At 41.6% G+C, this 18087-nt stretch overlaps 2 protein-coding genes across 2 annotated transcripts; one reads left to right on the plus strand and one right to left on the minus strand.

Moving 5' to 3' along the window:
• LOC146618942 (Fc receptor-like protein 5) lies at positions 1-2409 on the plus strand. The gene is made up of 6 exons (XM_085371099.1): positions 1-25; positions 117-152; positions 279-569; positions 1081-1353; positions 1645-1917; positions 2055-2409. The coding sequence occupies exons 1-6, from the start codon at positions 1-3 to the stop codon at positions 2357-2359; spliced, it is 1203 nt and encodes a 400-aa protein (XP_085227225.1). The 3' UTR covers positions 2360-2409.
• A 1143-nt stretch (positions 2410-3552) lies between these two features.
• otol1b (otolin 1b) lies at positions 3553-6911 on the minus strand. The gene is made up of 4 exons (XM_085371007.1): positions 6509-6911; positions 6331-6420; positions 4535-4606; positions 3553-4457 (listed from the first exon to the last, which is right to left on the minus strand). Exons 1-4 carry the CDS (start codon positions 6909-6911, stop codon positions 3553-3555), a joined length of 1470 nt encoding a protein of 489 aa, XP_085227133.1.
• Between the last annotated feature and the right edge of the window lie 11176 nt (positions 6912-18087).

Genomic DNA, 18087 nt, shown 5'->3' on the forward strand with positions numbered 1-18087 from the left:
ATGGACAAGCTCATCTCTCTCTTTGGTGAGTTTTCTTCAGCTCATTTAATGAAAATGTACTTTTACATACTGACCTGATGTAACTGTCATTTAAACTTGATTATTTTCTCTTTCAGTTTTTTCAGCACTCTCACAGATTGTAGTGTCTCATGGTATGGACCAAATATTCTTTACAAATATACTTTCAATTTGCACAGATATTATTTTAGAAGTGATCTCAGGATTTACACTCATTACCAAAATAGATCCTTTAAACGTATTCTTCTTTTTTTCTGCAGTTCCCACTGAGACGTCTTTCAGAGCCAACATCGAGTTGGTGTCAGGACATTCAAGGATCTTCTCGGGGGAGAGAGCACACTTGAGATGCAGTATTCCTGATGTGCACAGGTCTAACTGGACCTACCTGTGGTTCAGGGGCTCTGAGGAGCTCTCACAGACTGGGGGGGAATTAAAACTCTGGAATTCCAAAGTTCAAGAGAGCGGGAAATACTACTGCCAAGGAATAAGAAACACGAAGGTGGGAAAGATTCGCACCCAGCAAAGTGTCCCTGTGGAGCTCAAGGTGGACGGTAAGATCTGTTTGTCTGCATGAAAGAAATAAAATTGCTTTGCACGTTAGGCTTCTTTCTTCCTGTGTAATCCTAACACTGGAGCATTGAACATCTATAAGCTTCTTTTCAACTTTAGGTTTTCTGTGCAGCTCATCTAAGACATGCTGTGAGTGATGGCAGCACTTCTTAATACAGCCTGCAACTTATACTGTGACTTTCTAGGGTTTAACATATAAATCTTCTATAATTCTACTTAAAATGTCAATTTGGTACAACAAGGACTTGTTTTGTTTGGGGTTTTTTGTACTTATGTGGTATCTTTTCCCCACCTTATGTTATAACTAGACAGTATATCAGGGGTGCAGGCTGTATTATAGAGTACCTTAACCTCCCCTTCTTGCATTGTAGCATTACGCATTATTGTTAGATGTTGTTACATTAAATGTTAGGAAATTAGTGAATTTCTCCCATTGCTTTACTAATGTAAGATTGGAAGTTATTCAGAGGTAACTCTGTGGTGTTTCCGTAGGTGGCTGGGCGATTCTGCAAGTCCCACGACATCCTCAACTTGTCGGGAGCACATTGGAGGTGACATGTCGTGTCAGAGGGAACCCCCGACTTGAAGAGATTATTTTGTACAAAGATGGCGTTGAAGTAATGAGACAAAACGGTCACAAGCCAGATTTCTATCTGACCAACTTGAGCCTTGAGGACCTAGGAGTATATTCTTGCAGGGCTTCCTGGGATGTGAGGAGACAAACACTCTCTGTCATTTCTGCTGGTGCTCATGTACAGATCTTAGGTGAGATTACACAGAATTGTGTGTTCTTATCTTAGGTGTGGTGTAGTTAAAGGAATGACAGCATGCTTTGAGAGATGTGCTAATCTAGATAGTGTTCTTATAAGTGATCCATTTTTACACCTAGTGCTAAACTTGGTGTGTATAGACCTTCTCCTTTAATGCTGAGCAAGAAAGCCCATATTTCCCACAATGTTAAGTTATTCCTGGTAGTACAATTGAACATAAATATTCTTAGCCTCATGACCTACCACTTGTTTTTTTCTTAAATTAAATCAATGTCTTCTGTCACAGAGGTTCTGTCACAGCCAATTTTGGAGATCATCCCCAACTATGATACTCAGCTAAAGAGGATGAAGCTCATTTGCCATGTGCAGTACAACGCCCCTGCTCCTGCCCCTCCGATAGACTTCTATTTCTACAAAAATAACAGGCGACTGGGACCTGCAACCTCTGACAACTATAATGTAGTGAAACAGACTCCAGGGCTGTACAGCTGCAAGGCCAGGGTGCCTCAGTTGGACCTCTCGAAGTCCAGTGAACCCAAAAACTTTGGACAAATAAGAGGTATTTAAATTTTAATTTACCCCAGCATTTGTTCTACACCGATAAGCCCCAAAGTTCCTAATGGATTGCTAAAAATGTGATACTTTGTGTGTAAAAGTTGCACAGCCTCAGAGGCCATCTCATCTCTGACCCAACAGAACCTGAGAAGATGCCACCTCTTCATCCTGGACAAAGGCCAGTATTTCGCTTTGCTTCAGCCACAGATGACTTCCCACCTGCTGCTGCTTCATTACCAACCTCCCCTAACCTCTCCTCTCACCAGCCGATCCAGTTCACTCCAGAAAAGAGCACACCATCACAAGCGCCTCCACTGACTTCACAAGCAGTCCCAACCAGTTTGCTGACTACAGACCAGGATTTTGACTCAGCTACAACTCAAGATCAGGCAAATCCATTTGAGGAATCCGATGACATGTCTGGGGACTCTGCAGATTCTCTTTGATAACTTAGCATACATTACACACAATCTCTCTACTAATCACGCTGGGTCATTGTCACACTTCTGTATTTAACTGTGCAATTTTTCATCTTTTGTATTTGTACTTTGTACAACTAGAAATCTCATATATGAGGTCCTGCACCTGAAATTCTGATATCTCCAGTTAACAAACATCAAGCGCTGTACCAGAATTGTTGGAAATATCTAACACATACATGTTAAAGTCAAATAAAGCATTTCACAAAATGTTATGTACTGCTGGATTTTATTTTCTGTGAACACAATTTCTTTTTACTGCTCCATATTTGAGCAGGACTTCTTATATATTACAATCACTGGTTTAATAAGACACAGGGGTGCAGTCATTTTTTGACAGGTTTACATTAAGATTAATGATGCAGCTATCAGTGGTGACTATTTTGAACACATTTGTCTTTTCTATTGATCGCTTTTTGCATACATGTTCACACAGCTTAGGTCATTATGGGTGAAAACAACTAAAAAGGAAGCAGCAGTTAAATCGTGAGAAAAAAGTGGGACCCAAAACGAAGGAGCTTTTTTTTTCGTTTCATGCAAATGAGGCAAGGGTGACACTGGGTCAGGGCATTGACTTGAAGGTTAACTGAAGGAATCAGTAGAGGAACACAGTAATCTTGCTGACAAATAGATAAACAGCACTGATCATATTTTTGTGCTTTATCTTTTGCGTTGGTAGCTGAATAATAAACTTCTGCACGATCTCTCACTTACTGCTGCTACTTTTAATTAGGATGCTTTAACATAAGGAGGCACTGCATGTGCACAAAAATGTTGGATAATTTATACATTTTTTATGCTAAATATTGAACTTTTACACTTTTATCATTTTAAAAAAAACTTTCTTCTGTCTGGATAACAGGAGATTAGTTTATGATCTTTTACTACTTGTGAACGCCATCTTCCAATAATTACCTCAGGGGTATTTCTTGGGATGCTTTACTCACTGTGTTTTGTGAATTGGACTGTATTTAACCATTATATTTAATTAGGGTGGTGTCAATCAAAACTTTGGAGCACTACTCTGCAGCAGCATTATTGTGTGGCGAGTACTATCCCTTCTTAAGAAGAGGCTAGGCAATAATAGAAGACGTGCAGACCAGCATGTACACTAGCACCACCAGTATTCAGACTTTGTGATAGTAAACACAAAGTGTGCATCACGGCTTGTCTGAGTAAAGCAGAAATCCAGAGAAGATGCTGTCGTCCTCACTGCTGGCATACGCTCCATTCCAGTCTCTGAGCGTCTCCATCCACACCTGATCGCCTGCAGCCAACCGCAGCACCACCAGAGTGGAGGCCTGGTCGATGTCTTGACCGTACAGAGAATCCCGTGTCCTCACTCTCCGTGACCCGTTCACCACCAGCGTGGCTCGCAGCGGCTGATTGCGCACGGTGATGTGGAAGGTGAAGACATAAACTCCAGGGTAGACACATGTAAAGCTGTTGGAAGTTATGTTGAAGTGGTTCTCTTCATTGTAGAAGACTTTGTCGAAGCGGATCGGGAAGCCTGAAGGAGGGAAAGACTTTCTCGGAGAGATACCTACGCTGAAGGCAGAGTGTTTCTGGGGAACCCCTGATCCAGAACCCTTAGCACCTTTGAATCCACGAAAACCCCGCTCACCTCTCATCCCAGGGTAACCTCTTTCCCCTCTCGGTCCTGGAATCCCTCTTATACCTTGTGGTCCTTCTAGCCCCCTCACCCCTGGTTCTCCTTGTGGTCCAGGAGCTCCCGGATCCCCTCGGACACCTATAGGGCCTGGGGAGCCATGCTTGCCATTCTGTCCTGGAATTCCCATCGCTCCTGGGATTCCAGGAGCTCCAGGTTCACCTGGTTCACCTTTGTGTCCTTTCTCTCCATATGAGGCACACTCCCCTCTATCCCCCTTATCTCCTTTTGGTCCATGTACTGTAGCCACTCCTGGAGGCCCAGCTGGCCCCTCTTTTCCAGGTTCTCCTTTCTCACCAGCAGTCCCATTCTTGCCAGGTTCTCCTTTCTGCCCTTTTTCTCCTTTGAGACCTTGCAGTCCTACTTCACCCTTTTCCCCTTTGTAGCCAACATCACCTGTAAGGTAAGGAAAACTGTGTAAAAATAAATGAAGTCAGGTAACAATGAAAAATATAGCCATGAGATTTTTATACCTTTTGGTCCTGGTTTTCCTGGAATGCCTAGTGGCCCACTTGGCCCACTGTTTCCTCTGTCACCTTTGTCCCCTAGAAAATTTGCGAAATACAAATATATTAATTATATTTAAAATATAAATTTATTTTAAAAGAAATTCTCTTAGATGAGGAAAGACAATATATAGATAAATCAACCACTTCATTAGGTATGCCTGAATGCCTGTTAACACAGATATGTAATCAGCCAATCATGTGACAGCATCCTAATGCATTTGGGAATGTAGATGTGCTCAAGAATAGCTGCTGAAGTTCAAGCTGAGCATCAGAATGGGGGAAAAGGTGATTTAAGGGACTTTGAACATGGTCGTTATTGCCAGACAAGCTGGTCAGAGTATCTGCAGATCTGCTGGGATTTCCCCACAAAATCTCTAAGATTTACAGAGAAAAAAAAAAGAGAAAATTTCCAGTGAGCAGAAGTTTTCTATGTGAAAAAGTCTTGTCAGTGGTTAGAGGATAATGACCAAGCTGAGTGGATGGAAGGCAACAGTAACTCACAGTAACAGTACCTAAATAATCACTCCTTGTAAGCGCCATTTATAGTTACTTCATGTTCTTATTTGAGGTAACTTGCTTCATGCACATTCTAAAATTTGATGTTTGAAAATAATGTATATTGTTATTATTTCAGTTTATTTTGAAAAATGTCAACAGGATCTTGTGCTTTATTGTAAAAGGTTTATGTGGAAAATAAACTAAACGGCTGAGCCACACGATGGTTTTACTCGTCGTTGCAAACCAACCAATGCGTAAAAACTGTCGCTTGTCCGTCAGCAGTGTGGTTATTTTAAATATAAGAGAAAGAGAACTCTAACAAATTAATATAGCCACTACACTCCTTACAAAAAAGATATGCACAAGAGCATCTCTGAACACATCAAACCTTTAAGCAGGAGATTACACAAGTGCCACTACTGGCAGCTAAAAACAGGAAACTACAATTTGAATAGGATTTCCAAAATTGGTCAACAGAAAGTTAAAAAAATGTTGCCTGGTCTGATGAGTCACAAGTTTCGAAATGAGCTGTTTTAGAAGATCAGAATTTGGCACAAACAACATAAAACATAACAGCACGACTCTGTCCTGCCTTGTATCAATGGTTCAGGTTGATGTGATGGTGCGGGGGATAGTTTCTTGGCATACTAAAGTCTCCTTAGTACCAAATGAGCAACGTTTAAACACCGAAACCTACCTGAGTGTTGTTGCTGATCACGTCCATCCCTATTCTCTCCTGACTGCTTTCAGCAGGATTACAAATCATGTCACAAAACTCAAATCATCCCAAACTGCTTTCTAGAACCTGACATTCAGTCATGTTCAAGAAATCTGCAGTAACTGTGTGATGCTGTCTTGTCAACATGGACCAAAATCTCTGAGAAATGTTTCAAGCACATTGTTGAATCTATGACATGAAGAATAAAGACAGTTCTGAAGGCAAAAGGAGATCCAACCCAAATTACCAGTACGGTCTTCTGCTGCTGTGGAACATTTACTTCGAGGTTTGATGTGTTGTGAATTCAGAGAAGCTCTTCTGAATACCTTGGTTGTTACAAGTGGTTATTTGGGTTACTCTCACACATGTGGCACTAATAAGTACACCATGCTTAGTCACTTAATCCTTTTGTCCCCATTCTGATGCTCAGTTTGAACTTCAGCAGGTGTCTTGACTATGTCTACATACCTAAATAATAAAGTAGCCAGTGAGTAAATAACATAATACAATATATCATTTTAATAAGTAATTTTTAAGTGTGTACCTTTTTCTCCCTTTAAGCCAATAGGGCCACTGATGCCAGGTGGCCCAGGTAAACCAGCTGCTCCTGTAAGGCCTTTTTCTCCAGGTGCCCCTGAGTAAAATAAGTGTGAGTGGAAAATCTGAAGCCAAACAAACCAAACAATAATTAATAACATTAAAACATATCAGTGAGTCTATACCTGTCAGGCCTCTTTCTCCTTTCAGGCCCCTGGGCCCTCTCTCCGGTGGGCAGCATTCACAAAAGTTAAAGTAACACTCGTTGTAATCCAGAGTGTAGTTCTCAGGACCAACACCAGGTGGCCCGGTGCCGTCAGGGTAGTGCTGTGGAAAGACATGACTTGGGTTGGTGGTCCTCACTGGGTTGGGCGGGGGATGGGGCTTCACAGGATTTGCAGTTGGGACTATTTTAAGAGTCTTGGGCACGCTGGTGGTTACAGGGCTGTGGACCGTGATCTGAGGGACGGGTTTCTTGGTGTACTGGTACTTTGGCTTCGGAGTAGTCTTAGCTTCAGTGTAGTACACCACAATGAGAGCAACCGCAACTACAGCCACAAGAGTCGACTGGCAGGAAATAATCCTCATGGTTGTCGGGGATCTGAGAGTGCATCGAGACGTTATTCTGATATTTGTCAGACTTTGTTTAATCTTCCATATAATTAAACTTTAAACAAATAAGAAGTTTTAAAAAAGCACATGCTAGCACTTCACTCACAAACGTAGAACAGACTGTACCTCTCAAATTTCTATTGTTTCCATGCATCTATTCCATGTTTATGTTTTCCTCTTTCCTTTTCTGTATTTTAACTTTTCCTAAAATGCCAGTCACAGGTTAGCTCTACTTTTTATTTATTTATTTATTGCTGCAGTCTGATATTCAGTCAATACTGGTTTCTGTTAGTTAGTCAGTTATTTCAGATTTGTTTGAACAAAGCTGGAATCACACTATCAATTTCAGTAATCTACACACAAGCAAAAATATCAAATAAACTTGTACTCTCACTAGTTTAAACTAGGTGACTTAAAAGCTTCTGAGTATATTTGTTCAACCAAGTTATAAGCACTTACCCAGTTATGCATAAGTGTTATGGTCATTTATCCTCTCTAGCAGTGTCTTGGAGGCTGCACCAGGAGCTTCAGGTCCCTCTGATATCTCTGCCAGGCGTGAGTAAAGGGCCATCTCCTCCAATGAGGGGGTTTTGCTGGAAGCATAGGGGGAGGTCTGAAATCTCACTATGGTGGGCTGGAGCCAACCCAAGGAGAACCACTGTGCTGTGGCCTATTCTCTGTACCCCTGTTGTGTAGAAAGGTGCTTTTGTGACATGGGATACATCATCCGCCGGGAGCACTCTCTCGCTGCTAGCTAGCAAGGAGCAAAGGCCATGGGGCAGTAGTTCACCTGATATGGGAGGCATTCCTCCAAGCAGCCCACCTACTACCCAGGCTCTTAATGGGACAAAGCCAAGCAAGGAGGAATCTCTGACACTGGCTTTTAGAGCGGCCACTTTTGGAGACTGCACTGCATGTATGCATGTGTGACACTTTGTATGCACAAAGCTGCAAGTATATTTTCTTGCATGATCTTGTACTTTGACCTGTGGCAAAAAATCAGCGACAATTAATTAAACTGGCTTAACACTAGATCTGAAAACTGGCACGTAGCACAGAGAGCTCAGTATTTACAATCTAACCGTACTTGGTGAACATCCAGGGGAAAGCTTTAGCTTTTAACGAGCACTCATAATCACTCAGCAGCAGCTAAACCTGAGCTGTTTGTCAAAAGAACCAGCTTATCTCCTTAAATCGATGCACTTGCAATGCTTGCCCGATCACTGGGACTGACTTTTTTAGCACATGAACCCTCAGGTCAGCTGACGGAGACATTTGTTAACTATGATTCAAACTGTGCAGCTGGACAATGATTCATTCTTGTGGTGTAACAAGAGAGCATCAGGTTTTTGTAGAAAAGTGATTTTCTGGTAGCTGTGCAGTCGAAACTCTCGACTTGCCATTGACAATGAATGTTTGAGAAGCGGACATGCCTCAGTTGCTGAAGACCTCACGTCCTCAGAGAGATCCATGACCGGCTGTGAGTGAGCAGGAAAGACGGGAAATGAAATTTGGGAAATGGAGAGCACTGATGGCAGGATTGAGGGATGAAGAGCACGCTATTAAAAATTAGACGATTGGGTGTATTTAAACCATTTAATCTTATTACGTAAACCTTTTTCCATGTCTTGACCTACATTTACATGCTCTTCATCTCCATCTTTCCCAGCAGCTCAGGTAATGGCCCAACCGGCCCTTCTTTAAAAGGCAAGTAGATGGAGTGTAAGATACGCAGTTGATTCCTGCGAGAGAGAGGGGTTCCTCTGGGGTTCTCCTTGCCTGACCTCAACAACATCGTCTCTCAGCTCTATTCAGACCACACACAACAGCGGCGGTCATTTTACAGCGCCCAGCTGGTCACAGAGGACCCAGACGCTGCTCACCTGCTGGTTCTTTTAACAGCCTCCATCTTCCGTCCATGCCCTTATCCGCCATCCACATACACTATGGAGAAAGGGATCACAAAGAGTTAACTTACTCACACCGGTGCAGCAGAGCAGAGAGAGCACCAAAGATGACCTGAATGGACGGAGGAGTATTGCCTTACATTAACTCTATTCATGTAAAAGAGGCGGTCAAGCTGCAGTGAATGTGTGAAATAAGTTTGGAGAGACAGAGACCTGTTTAGCAATCAGCCGCTCTGACCCCGGCATGCTCACGGGTACAATCAATGCCATAAATTTTATTTTTTTTTGTTCTTATCGAAGGCAATCTAGACCCTGCAGAATTAGCAGCTAATGACCTTGGCAGGAGGTATACTGGCAGTGAAGACACAGCTCATATGGCCAGAGCACAATTAAACACTTTCTCCTGCCACACTTTCCCTGACAAGCCCCTCTAATGTTCGGTTTCTAATGCATTAGACGGTGGTTGTGGAAACACGATAGCCTTCATCACAGCAGTTTGTGGTGAAAGCTACATTTCTTTCAATCTGCTGGTTTTTACAGATATTTCATATGTTTTGATGAACGCTGATGTTTTATTTATGCAAGAGATGGGAGGTGATAAAAAATTACATAATTTGGGGTTGGTAGTGAATTAGTGTTAAGAGTTAAATAAGGTTGTTTTTCAGATGTTTACTATTTAAAATGAGTTTGTGGGATTCATTTAAAGAGTTGCAACCTAAAGTACATTTTGAGAAATGGGTGTCCAAATATTATTAGTACTTTTAAAATGTCCGTTGTACACTAACTAGACACTTTATTAGTTACAGCTTTCAAGCACCAGATTGGACACTTTTGTGTTTTCTTAAATGTCTTAATTTGTGACACAGATTCATCAAGATCCCTGAAACATTCCTCTGAGAGTGGCACGACAGCATCGCAGAGTTGCTGCACATCCGTGATGTGAATCTCCTGTCCCAACACATCTCAAAGGTGCTCTACTGGATCGAGATCTGGTGACTGCGCAGGCCATTTGATTGCAGTGATTTCATTGTTGTGTTCAAGAAACCAGTTTGAAGTGATTTGAGTTTTGGGACATGGTGGAAACAGCTGTCCGTGTATACACTGTCATCATAAAGGGATGGATGTAATCAGCAACAATACAACAAGATGCTCAGTTGGAACTTTGGGTCCCAAAGTGTGCCAAGACAATAACAATACCCCCCCCCCCCCCCCCCCCCCCCCACACACACACACACACACACACCAGCAGCAGCTAAAAACGTTGATAAAGGACTGAACGGACCCGTTCTTTCATGTTGCTGTTTTCTGACCCAAAATTGAGATTCAGAGCAGACAACCCTTTTCTAATCTTCTGTCTTCCAATTTTGGAGAGCTTGTGTGAATTGGAGCCTCAGTTTCCTGTTATTAGCTGACAGAAGTGGCACCTGGTGGGGTCTTCTGCTGCTGCTTTAAGATGTGAGATGTTGTCATTCAGAGAGGCTCTTCTGTATACATTTGTTGTAATTAGTGGTTATTTGAGTTACTGTTGCTTTCCTATCAGCTTAAAGTAAGCTGACTTTCCTTCTCTGACCTGTGAAATCAACGAGGCATTTCCACACAACATTTTCTCTGCTGCCATGTGATTGGCTGATTAGATATTTTAGCCAACAAGCAGTTGAACAGGCGTACCTAAGCTACAGCTGACTGCACAGAAAAACAATCTACATTCCTCCGGTGAATGGCAACAAAAACACTTAAAGCCCGACAGCTTCACAGAGATCGGAAGACCGGATGAAGGGACTTCAGTTCTGCATTCACCTGCCCATAAACCTTTGGAGGATTACTAGATTTTCAGACCATTTTCAGTCTTTATGTTGTGAATTTTATATTTAACTATAATTTAATCTTTTCTTTCTTTCTTTCTTTCTTTCTTTCTTTCTTTCTTTCTTTGTTTCCAGAGTCTTGGCTATCAGAAGACAACAAAATGATTCTGACACTGAAAAACTCTTGTGTTCTGAAAATAGTACTTTTTGCTTGTCTCATCAATCTCTTTGTGTCAAATGAAGGTGTTTCACAAAATGCCGTACTACTGACAGAGGTTTTTGTTTTCACTTGCCTGCGCAGTAAATACCAAACTTCTGCAGGCATTTAGGGGAATTTGGTTACAGGTGCAACCAGCAGAGGTTCGTCTGACACAGAACTTTTAACCAAAGAGGGCAGTAAAGCACTGTGCAAAGCTTTATGCGCCTTCTTCATTCATGCAGTAAACATAATGTGCGGTCAACTGACTCTTGGCCAGCTGGCTCAGGTAGGCTGTTGACTAGACAAAGCAGGGAAAGGTTGTTGGATGTGTGCATTTATGGAAATCTTGAAAGCGTGTGCTCCTTAATCTCCCCTTTTTGAATCCTCAGAACCACCACCACCACAAAATCATTCCCTCTACACTCGCTGCCTTAATATGTCCCTACTTCAGAAGACACCCTTAAAAAGTGAGGTAAAATAAGAAGCAGTCTTGGCTTCATTTCCACGGCACTCTATTGTCGTCCTAACTTGCAAACTTTCCTCAGATTTGTTTTAGCTAAACTAACAGACTCCACAACCCTGCAGAGAGTATGTATGTAGCCGGCGTATCAGAGAAACTCAGGAGAGTTTTCTCCAAGCACGACATCCCAGTGTATTTCAGACCCAGCAACACGCTCAGACAGAAACTGGTTCACCCGAAAGACAAAACGCCAAAACACAAACTTAACAATGTGGTGTATGCTGTACAGTGCAGCGAGGAATGCTCAGACCTCTACATTGGAGAGACCAAACAGCCACTTCACAAGCGCATGGCACAACATAGAAGAGCCACCTCCACAGGACAAGACTCAGCAGTCCATCTGCATCTTAAGGACAAAGGTCACTCTTTCGAGGATGCTAACGTTCACATTTTGGACAGAGAGGACAGATGGTTTGAAAGAGGAGTGAAAGAAGCCATCTATGTCCACTGTGAGCGACCATCTTTGAACAGAGGCGGTGGTTTACGACACCAACTCTCTGCCATCTATAATCTAGTTTTGAGATCCCTCCCCAGGCGTCTTAACGCCCACTCACATCCTGAGCCATCTGACCTCAGGAATTCGCATGATAAGGTGGGGCCAGGTTTCACAATGAACTCACCCAAAACTCTGGCTGATTGGGACCCACGCCCAGTTTCACACCTTGGCTCAGGCGATTAGAGGATCATCAGGGGGTGCTTTTGTCCCTCTGTGGGGGGTCACTCCCACTAGGTTTATATCTGGGACTCTCCACCATTTGACCTTAGAACTGAAGAAGCTTCTCGGATGAGAGGTGAAACATCTTCAAGTAACTTAAAGAAGTCCAGACGCTTTTCTTTGCAAGCTCCTTTGACCCTGCAGAGAGCACACAGGTGTGGGATTAACCAAGAAAAAACAAACTGCGAACTTCTGTCTCACTCCCTCGCCTCTGGGTCTCAGATTCTTGGTTCCCTGTCAAATATTCCTCCACAGTGGCTTGCACACGTTGATGAATTTCCATGTTTCCATGAACTCCAAGCAGCCTACTCTGAAATTCACCATCAGGACCAGATACTGCATATTAATCGCATGTACTCGACTGCTTTGTGTGCCAGACTCAGACTCAGAGCTTTGTGATGATTTTACTGCACAGACAGTCTAATTTTTCAGCATCTATATTACATTAAGGAGACAGTTGTTTCCTATATGACCACTTGGTGGCAGTCCTTTTCCTTTTGTCTTTACGGGGCATAAAGTGCACCTTATCAAACACAAACACGCACATGCGTGTCATAAATCCAAAATAAATATTTTAGGTGAGATTATGCCCTAGCGATTAGGATATTAGGAGCACACACTACTGTTTTCTTTCAAACTTAGAACAACATAATAGTAGTTGTAGTGTAAGCCCTTTGACCATTTGGAAGTTTGGCCAAAGTTTAACGCCTTGCTGGACTGTTCTTTTCTTGTTTCGTTTCTTTACTATCAGGCCAGCAGCCACTCCTAGGTTCATATCAACTGATTAATAGCCCACATGCAGGGCTGAGAGCTGTGCCATGACGCACATGTAATAATTGTCCAGGGTCTTTAAATGACAGCACTAAGCTTGTAAAATTGCACCGACAGGCCTAGAGGTTTAAAGGGTGTTCGTTTAAACAAGATATTAACTTCACCTGTATGTCGAGTTTAGGTCCTCGAATTATAGCCACAACGTTAAAAGCACCGTCCTGTTTGGCAGGTCTGTCATGCAGCCGAAAGTGGTCTGACCCTAAGTACAGGGTCTGATACCCAGACCATGACAGCAGATCCGGGTCCAGTGGGTTGGCAGTCGGCCTTCATGGATCGGGCTTGTTCCAGCACATTGTACCGGGTTTTATTGTGAGTGATAGGCGATGTTTTTGCTTGTCGTAATCTGGCTCATCTCATTCATGCATGTTGTTTTGTGAATGAATATTTTACCACTAATGTGTTTAAAAAAAAAAACTAATTAAATTAAAAATGAGGTCTTTAAAAAAGAAAAGAGAGGAGTGAGAGTGTAGAAGCTGGCAAGGTAAATAACAGTGTTTCAGGATTTTGTTTTTATGGGCAAATTAATTTTTATGAACAACATCAACAAAAAAACACGTTATTTTTTTCTGCCCTGGATATTACAGCTGAATGATTAGGCTACAAGAGAAGGTCCAGTTACACAGAGCATGTTTACCCAGGACTCCACCTAAAACCCTACAGAACAATAAATGTAGAGACAACACACACAAACCCAGACACACACACCCAACTGAGCAAACAATATTCCCTCAAAACAATCTCAGTGAATGTCACTAAAATACATTATAACCGCAGGTTATTGTCTTGTTTCCTCTTTGATAGTAGGCGGCACATGTTGACTCAAGTGACTTTATAAAATGTTTTCACAGTAAATCACAAGGCTTAGTCTTCGAGAGTTAACCGGAAAAAAGTTCGATCTGTTGGGCACTCTCAAAGTGATCCCAATTCCTTTCCACCAAGTTTCCTGAAATTCAGCTTGGTGGCTTTTGAATTTTGCTGACTGACAAACAAACGGTTACAGACAAGGACGACTGTGAATGATTTCACATGATTAAAATTAAAGCTACAGAATGAAGCGGATGATAATGGTGCGATAAATTTAATTGCTAACGAACAAGCGGTTCCAAAGTTCTTGTTTACCTTTAAGACCTACATTAAAGAATATGTGGTAACAAACTGAAGGAACAATTTGCCATCCTTTAAGGAGAAGTCCTTATTTTTTGCACAGGAAGACAAACAAATGAAATACAACTGTTTGCATTGTCTATTCAAATAGCTGCACTGGAAAGTAACCCATAGGTTACATATGCCGAGGTATGCAGCTTGTTACTATGTTTCTGTTCCTAATGAATACAAAGGCATTTTTATTGGAGGAAAAATGTGCATGTTCTCTTTCTGACTAACATAAAGTGTAACAGATGTCATTCAAAGGTCATGCAAAGCAGTACATTGTGTGTATTTTGTGTATTTCATCAATGTCTGTCACAGGCTGTGACCAAAGAGCTGTCTTAGATTATATCCTTGGAGACATTTGTTGTGATGGCACGCACCTAATGGAGGCTGTCTCAATGGGTGCATGTGCGACTCAGTGTACAAGGTGGTATCACATGTTGGAAGTAATATTGATATTTGAATACTTTCTGGGGTTTCCTTGTTAACTGAAACCTGCTGCTGCTGCTGCTGGTGCTGTTGGTGGTGGCAGCACTGGCATGTATGCATGTGTTATTCTCACTTTTATGCTCATCTCAGTCTTTGCATTCAGCAGTCGCTAGGAGTTCTCATTTTTCACGTGGCCTGTGAGTGAATGTCACACTCACAGGCCACGTGCACACACGACGGAAACAATACATCAGCTTTCAGAGAGCTTTGAGAAAAAAAGCTTGAGTCTACAGAAAGCTTTGTTTACACCTTGTCATTATGGAGATAACCACTAACCTTGTCCTCCATGGGACTCAAATTAACAAGGGTAGTGTAAACAGAGGACACGTCTTCAAAGACCCCGAGGCAGAAGCTAAACTTACCTCACAGGGTGGCATAACAGTGTTTAGTGCTTGGCCTTATTTTTCCATAGGAGAGAAGAGAAAAGAAAGCACCAAGGGCAGGGGACAAAGGGTGAAAACGGTTTTGAGTTGGGTTTGTAGGTTAACAGCTGATGGTGTTGCAGCTATTTTGTTCCAACATCCTGGGGGGAAAAAACAACAGAACAAGGTGGAGGTGTTTGGTTATAACACATAAACCTTGGCAGACTCTCGAGGTCTTGCTTAACTGATAACCAAAACAATTGCCAGAACCTACATCCGCTCTCCAGATGAAATGTGCAGTGATATTTGTATTCAGCCCCATTCATCTCACATTCTTCCACAAGAATGCCCCAAATATGGTGAATGTGGCAGGCTTGATGTTACTAGAGCTTTGGAGGAATGCACAGGATATAGTATCTGAAGGATGGCCCAGGGCATTCATTCCTGCTCCTTAGAGAGAGAACAAGTTTGGTGGCTTTGCCTGTTATTGTTTGAATTTGTTTTATGTGGTACAGTCTGTTGGGTCCAAAATGTTCTTCCTGTAGGCTTTTCTTTTCCTTGTTTAATTTTCCTAAGTAACTGCTCTGATCCACTGACGTGAAGCTGTGTGAATAAATACAGTTGTGGCCCAGGAGTTCATTCTGACTCATCATAAAAAAATGTTGTGGTACTTTTGTGGCCTTTAATGTTTTCTTTGAACTTTTACAGGGTCGACTGTTGATTGTACAGCGTATATCTTTAAAGACCTTTAAAAACAAGAAATGCGTGTCCAAGTTTGAATATATTTTGTATTTTTTCTACTACACACAGGCTCAAATACATACGGACAAACTCACACTTGATGAGGATGGTGATTTGGGAAGATCATTCCAGAAACTCAATGTTAGCCTGCACTATATAAAATCAGTTATGGATTTTTAAAGTACAGCTCACTAGATATCCTCGCTTATATCAGTTTTATTTCTTTTATTTTTATAAACTTTTCTTCTTTAAACTTAATTGCCTTTGAAGATGGATGTTATCTGAGGTTGATATGATAGTGTGGTCTATTTCTTCTCTTGTCTTTGATTGGTTGGTGGAGTTTTTCACTGTTCAGTTGGTTCCTGCCTTCTGCTTCACTCCCTGATGAAGGCTTGTGTGCTGAAACACGTTGGCGTTTCACCATTGCATGAGAAAAGGTATTTTGAATTATATATGAAAAGAGAGTGCTGTGGAGCTCTTTGATGTGTTTTGGCTTATTGTCCTCTTGGAGCACCCAACTGCATCCAAGTTTCAAACATCTTCATGTGGCTCTGAGGCGAAGCTTTGAGGTAGTCCTCCTTCTTCATGTTCCATCACTTTGTGCAACGTACCAGTCATACATGCAAACCCTCCCGATTTTCCGGGAGAATCACGAATTTCAGTGCCCCTCCCGAAAATCTCCTGGAGCCACCATTCTCCTGAATGTCTCCTGATTTTCCACCTGGACAACAAAAATGAAAAACCATATCCCAGAATTCATAGCATTGCCCAGCCAATTCCAGTTTCCAACAATGGTGGCAGCTACTTAGTTTCGATATCAGTCTTATTACTCTTTCTGGGTCGCAAAATAAACTTTTAGCATATTTTCAGGTGAGAATGTAGCTGTGTAAACATAAAATATCTGAGCCGACGAGAACAGCGAACTCCCAACACATCGTTTTCAAACCCCCACGGTCTTTCGCTACTCAGGTTAAACATGATATATAAGTCACTTAGATAACTTAAAAATTTTATAGTTTTACTTTTTTCAGTGTTTTATTTGTTCCTGAGTAAATCGGTTTGGCTGCCTACCCGGCTTTTGGAGGACCCGGCCCACTTAGACCACAAAGGCCTGGTCCTCAGATGGATGCAGCCTCTGAATTTGGACAGCCCGGCTCAGGGACAGCAATAACTGTGACATTTAACTCACTGTAAAATTCAAGATCTTTGTATATGTCTATGTATATGTAACCCCCCCCCCCTTTTTTTTTTTGAATGTCTCCCTAACTCTGAGGTGTCAAGGTTGGCAAGTATGGTACCAGTACCACTGGCAGCAAAACAATCCCAGAGCATGATGCTACCACCACCATGCTTCACAGCTGGTACAGAGTTCTTTACTCCTCCAAACATACCCAGTCATTGTGGACAAATAGCTCAATAGCTGTCCCGTCGGAACATCGACGTTTGCTTCAGATGGCTTCTGGCTTTTCCATGTGGGCAGCTGCAAAGTTCTATAGAACTTTATGATGTTTTATTCATTTAGATATAAATAAATAAATATTTACGAATAAATAAATAAAACACAAAATAAATGGTTTTCATTTTGGAGCAGGGGTTTCTTTCTTGGTTGTCACCCTCTCGGTCCTCAGCGGTGTAAAACTCAGTTCACTGTGGACAGAGATGCTGGTTTTCCAGGTTTTAGTGAACGCTGGTTTGAGCCTAAGTGGTTCCTAGAGCATTTCTGAACATCCTAAAAATTTCCTACCTTCACTAAGGAGAAGTTATTAAGCCTCGGTTTTGTCAAGTTGAAAGACATTATAGAAGCTTCAGCGCCACTTAGTAAAAGATTTATATGTGAGTATATGTATATTTGAGCTTGTATGTGTATGTGTGCTATACAATCATTTTATTCCGGAAAGATAACTGTCCGAAGAATTCATTATGAGCCCAAAATTACAGTGATAATCATGCTGATGAATATACATAAATTTCTGACCACAATATTTAAATTGCATTTAAAACTATAAGTATGTATAAATAACCACACAGAATGAGAAGAGTTGTCCAAGAATCTTCAGATGCATTTTTATTTTCTGATTACTGGAGCGATGTGTCACCACCATGTATAAATAAAACATTCATTTTGTGCACAGTGGGAAAAAAAAAAAAAAGATTTTTCAGAGAACGCGTCATTGTCTGAGCTGGAAACGTCTGAGACTTCAGCAAATGTTTATCCAAAGTGAAATGAAATGATACAACAATATAAAAAGCACTTTAAGGTAGAGAAACAGAGCAAATAACAAAAGTATGGCCACAGGAGAACACAGATATAAATAATCACAAACATTTGGTAATTGACATTGTAACCAGCCAAGCATTTACCAGTGTATATAAATATATAAATCCATATAAATAAAATTAACTCATTGTTACTTATGCTTGAACTATAACCAGTGAG

Source organism: Diplotaxodon limnothrissa, linkage group LG14 (genome assembly GCF_057381915.1).
Source record: "Diplotaxodon limnothrissa isolate DT_005_m linkage group LG14, D_limnothrissa_male_GT1.1, whole genome shotgun sequence".
Lineage (NCBI taxonomy): Eukaryota > Metazoa > Chordata > Actinopteri > Cichliformes > Cichlidae > Diplotaxodon > Diplotaxodon limnothrissa.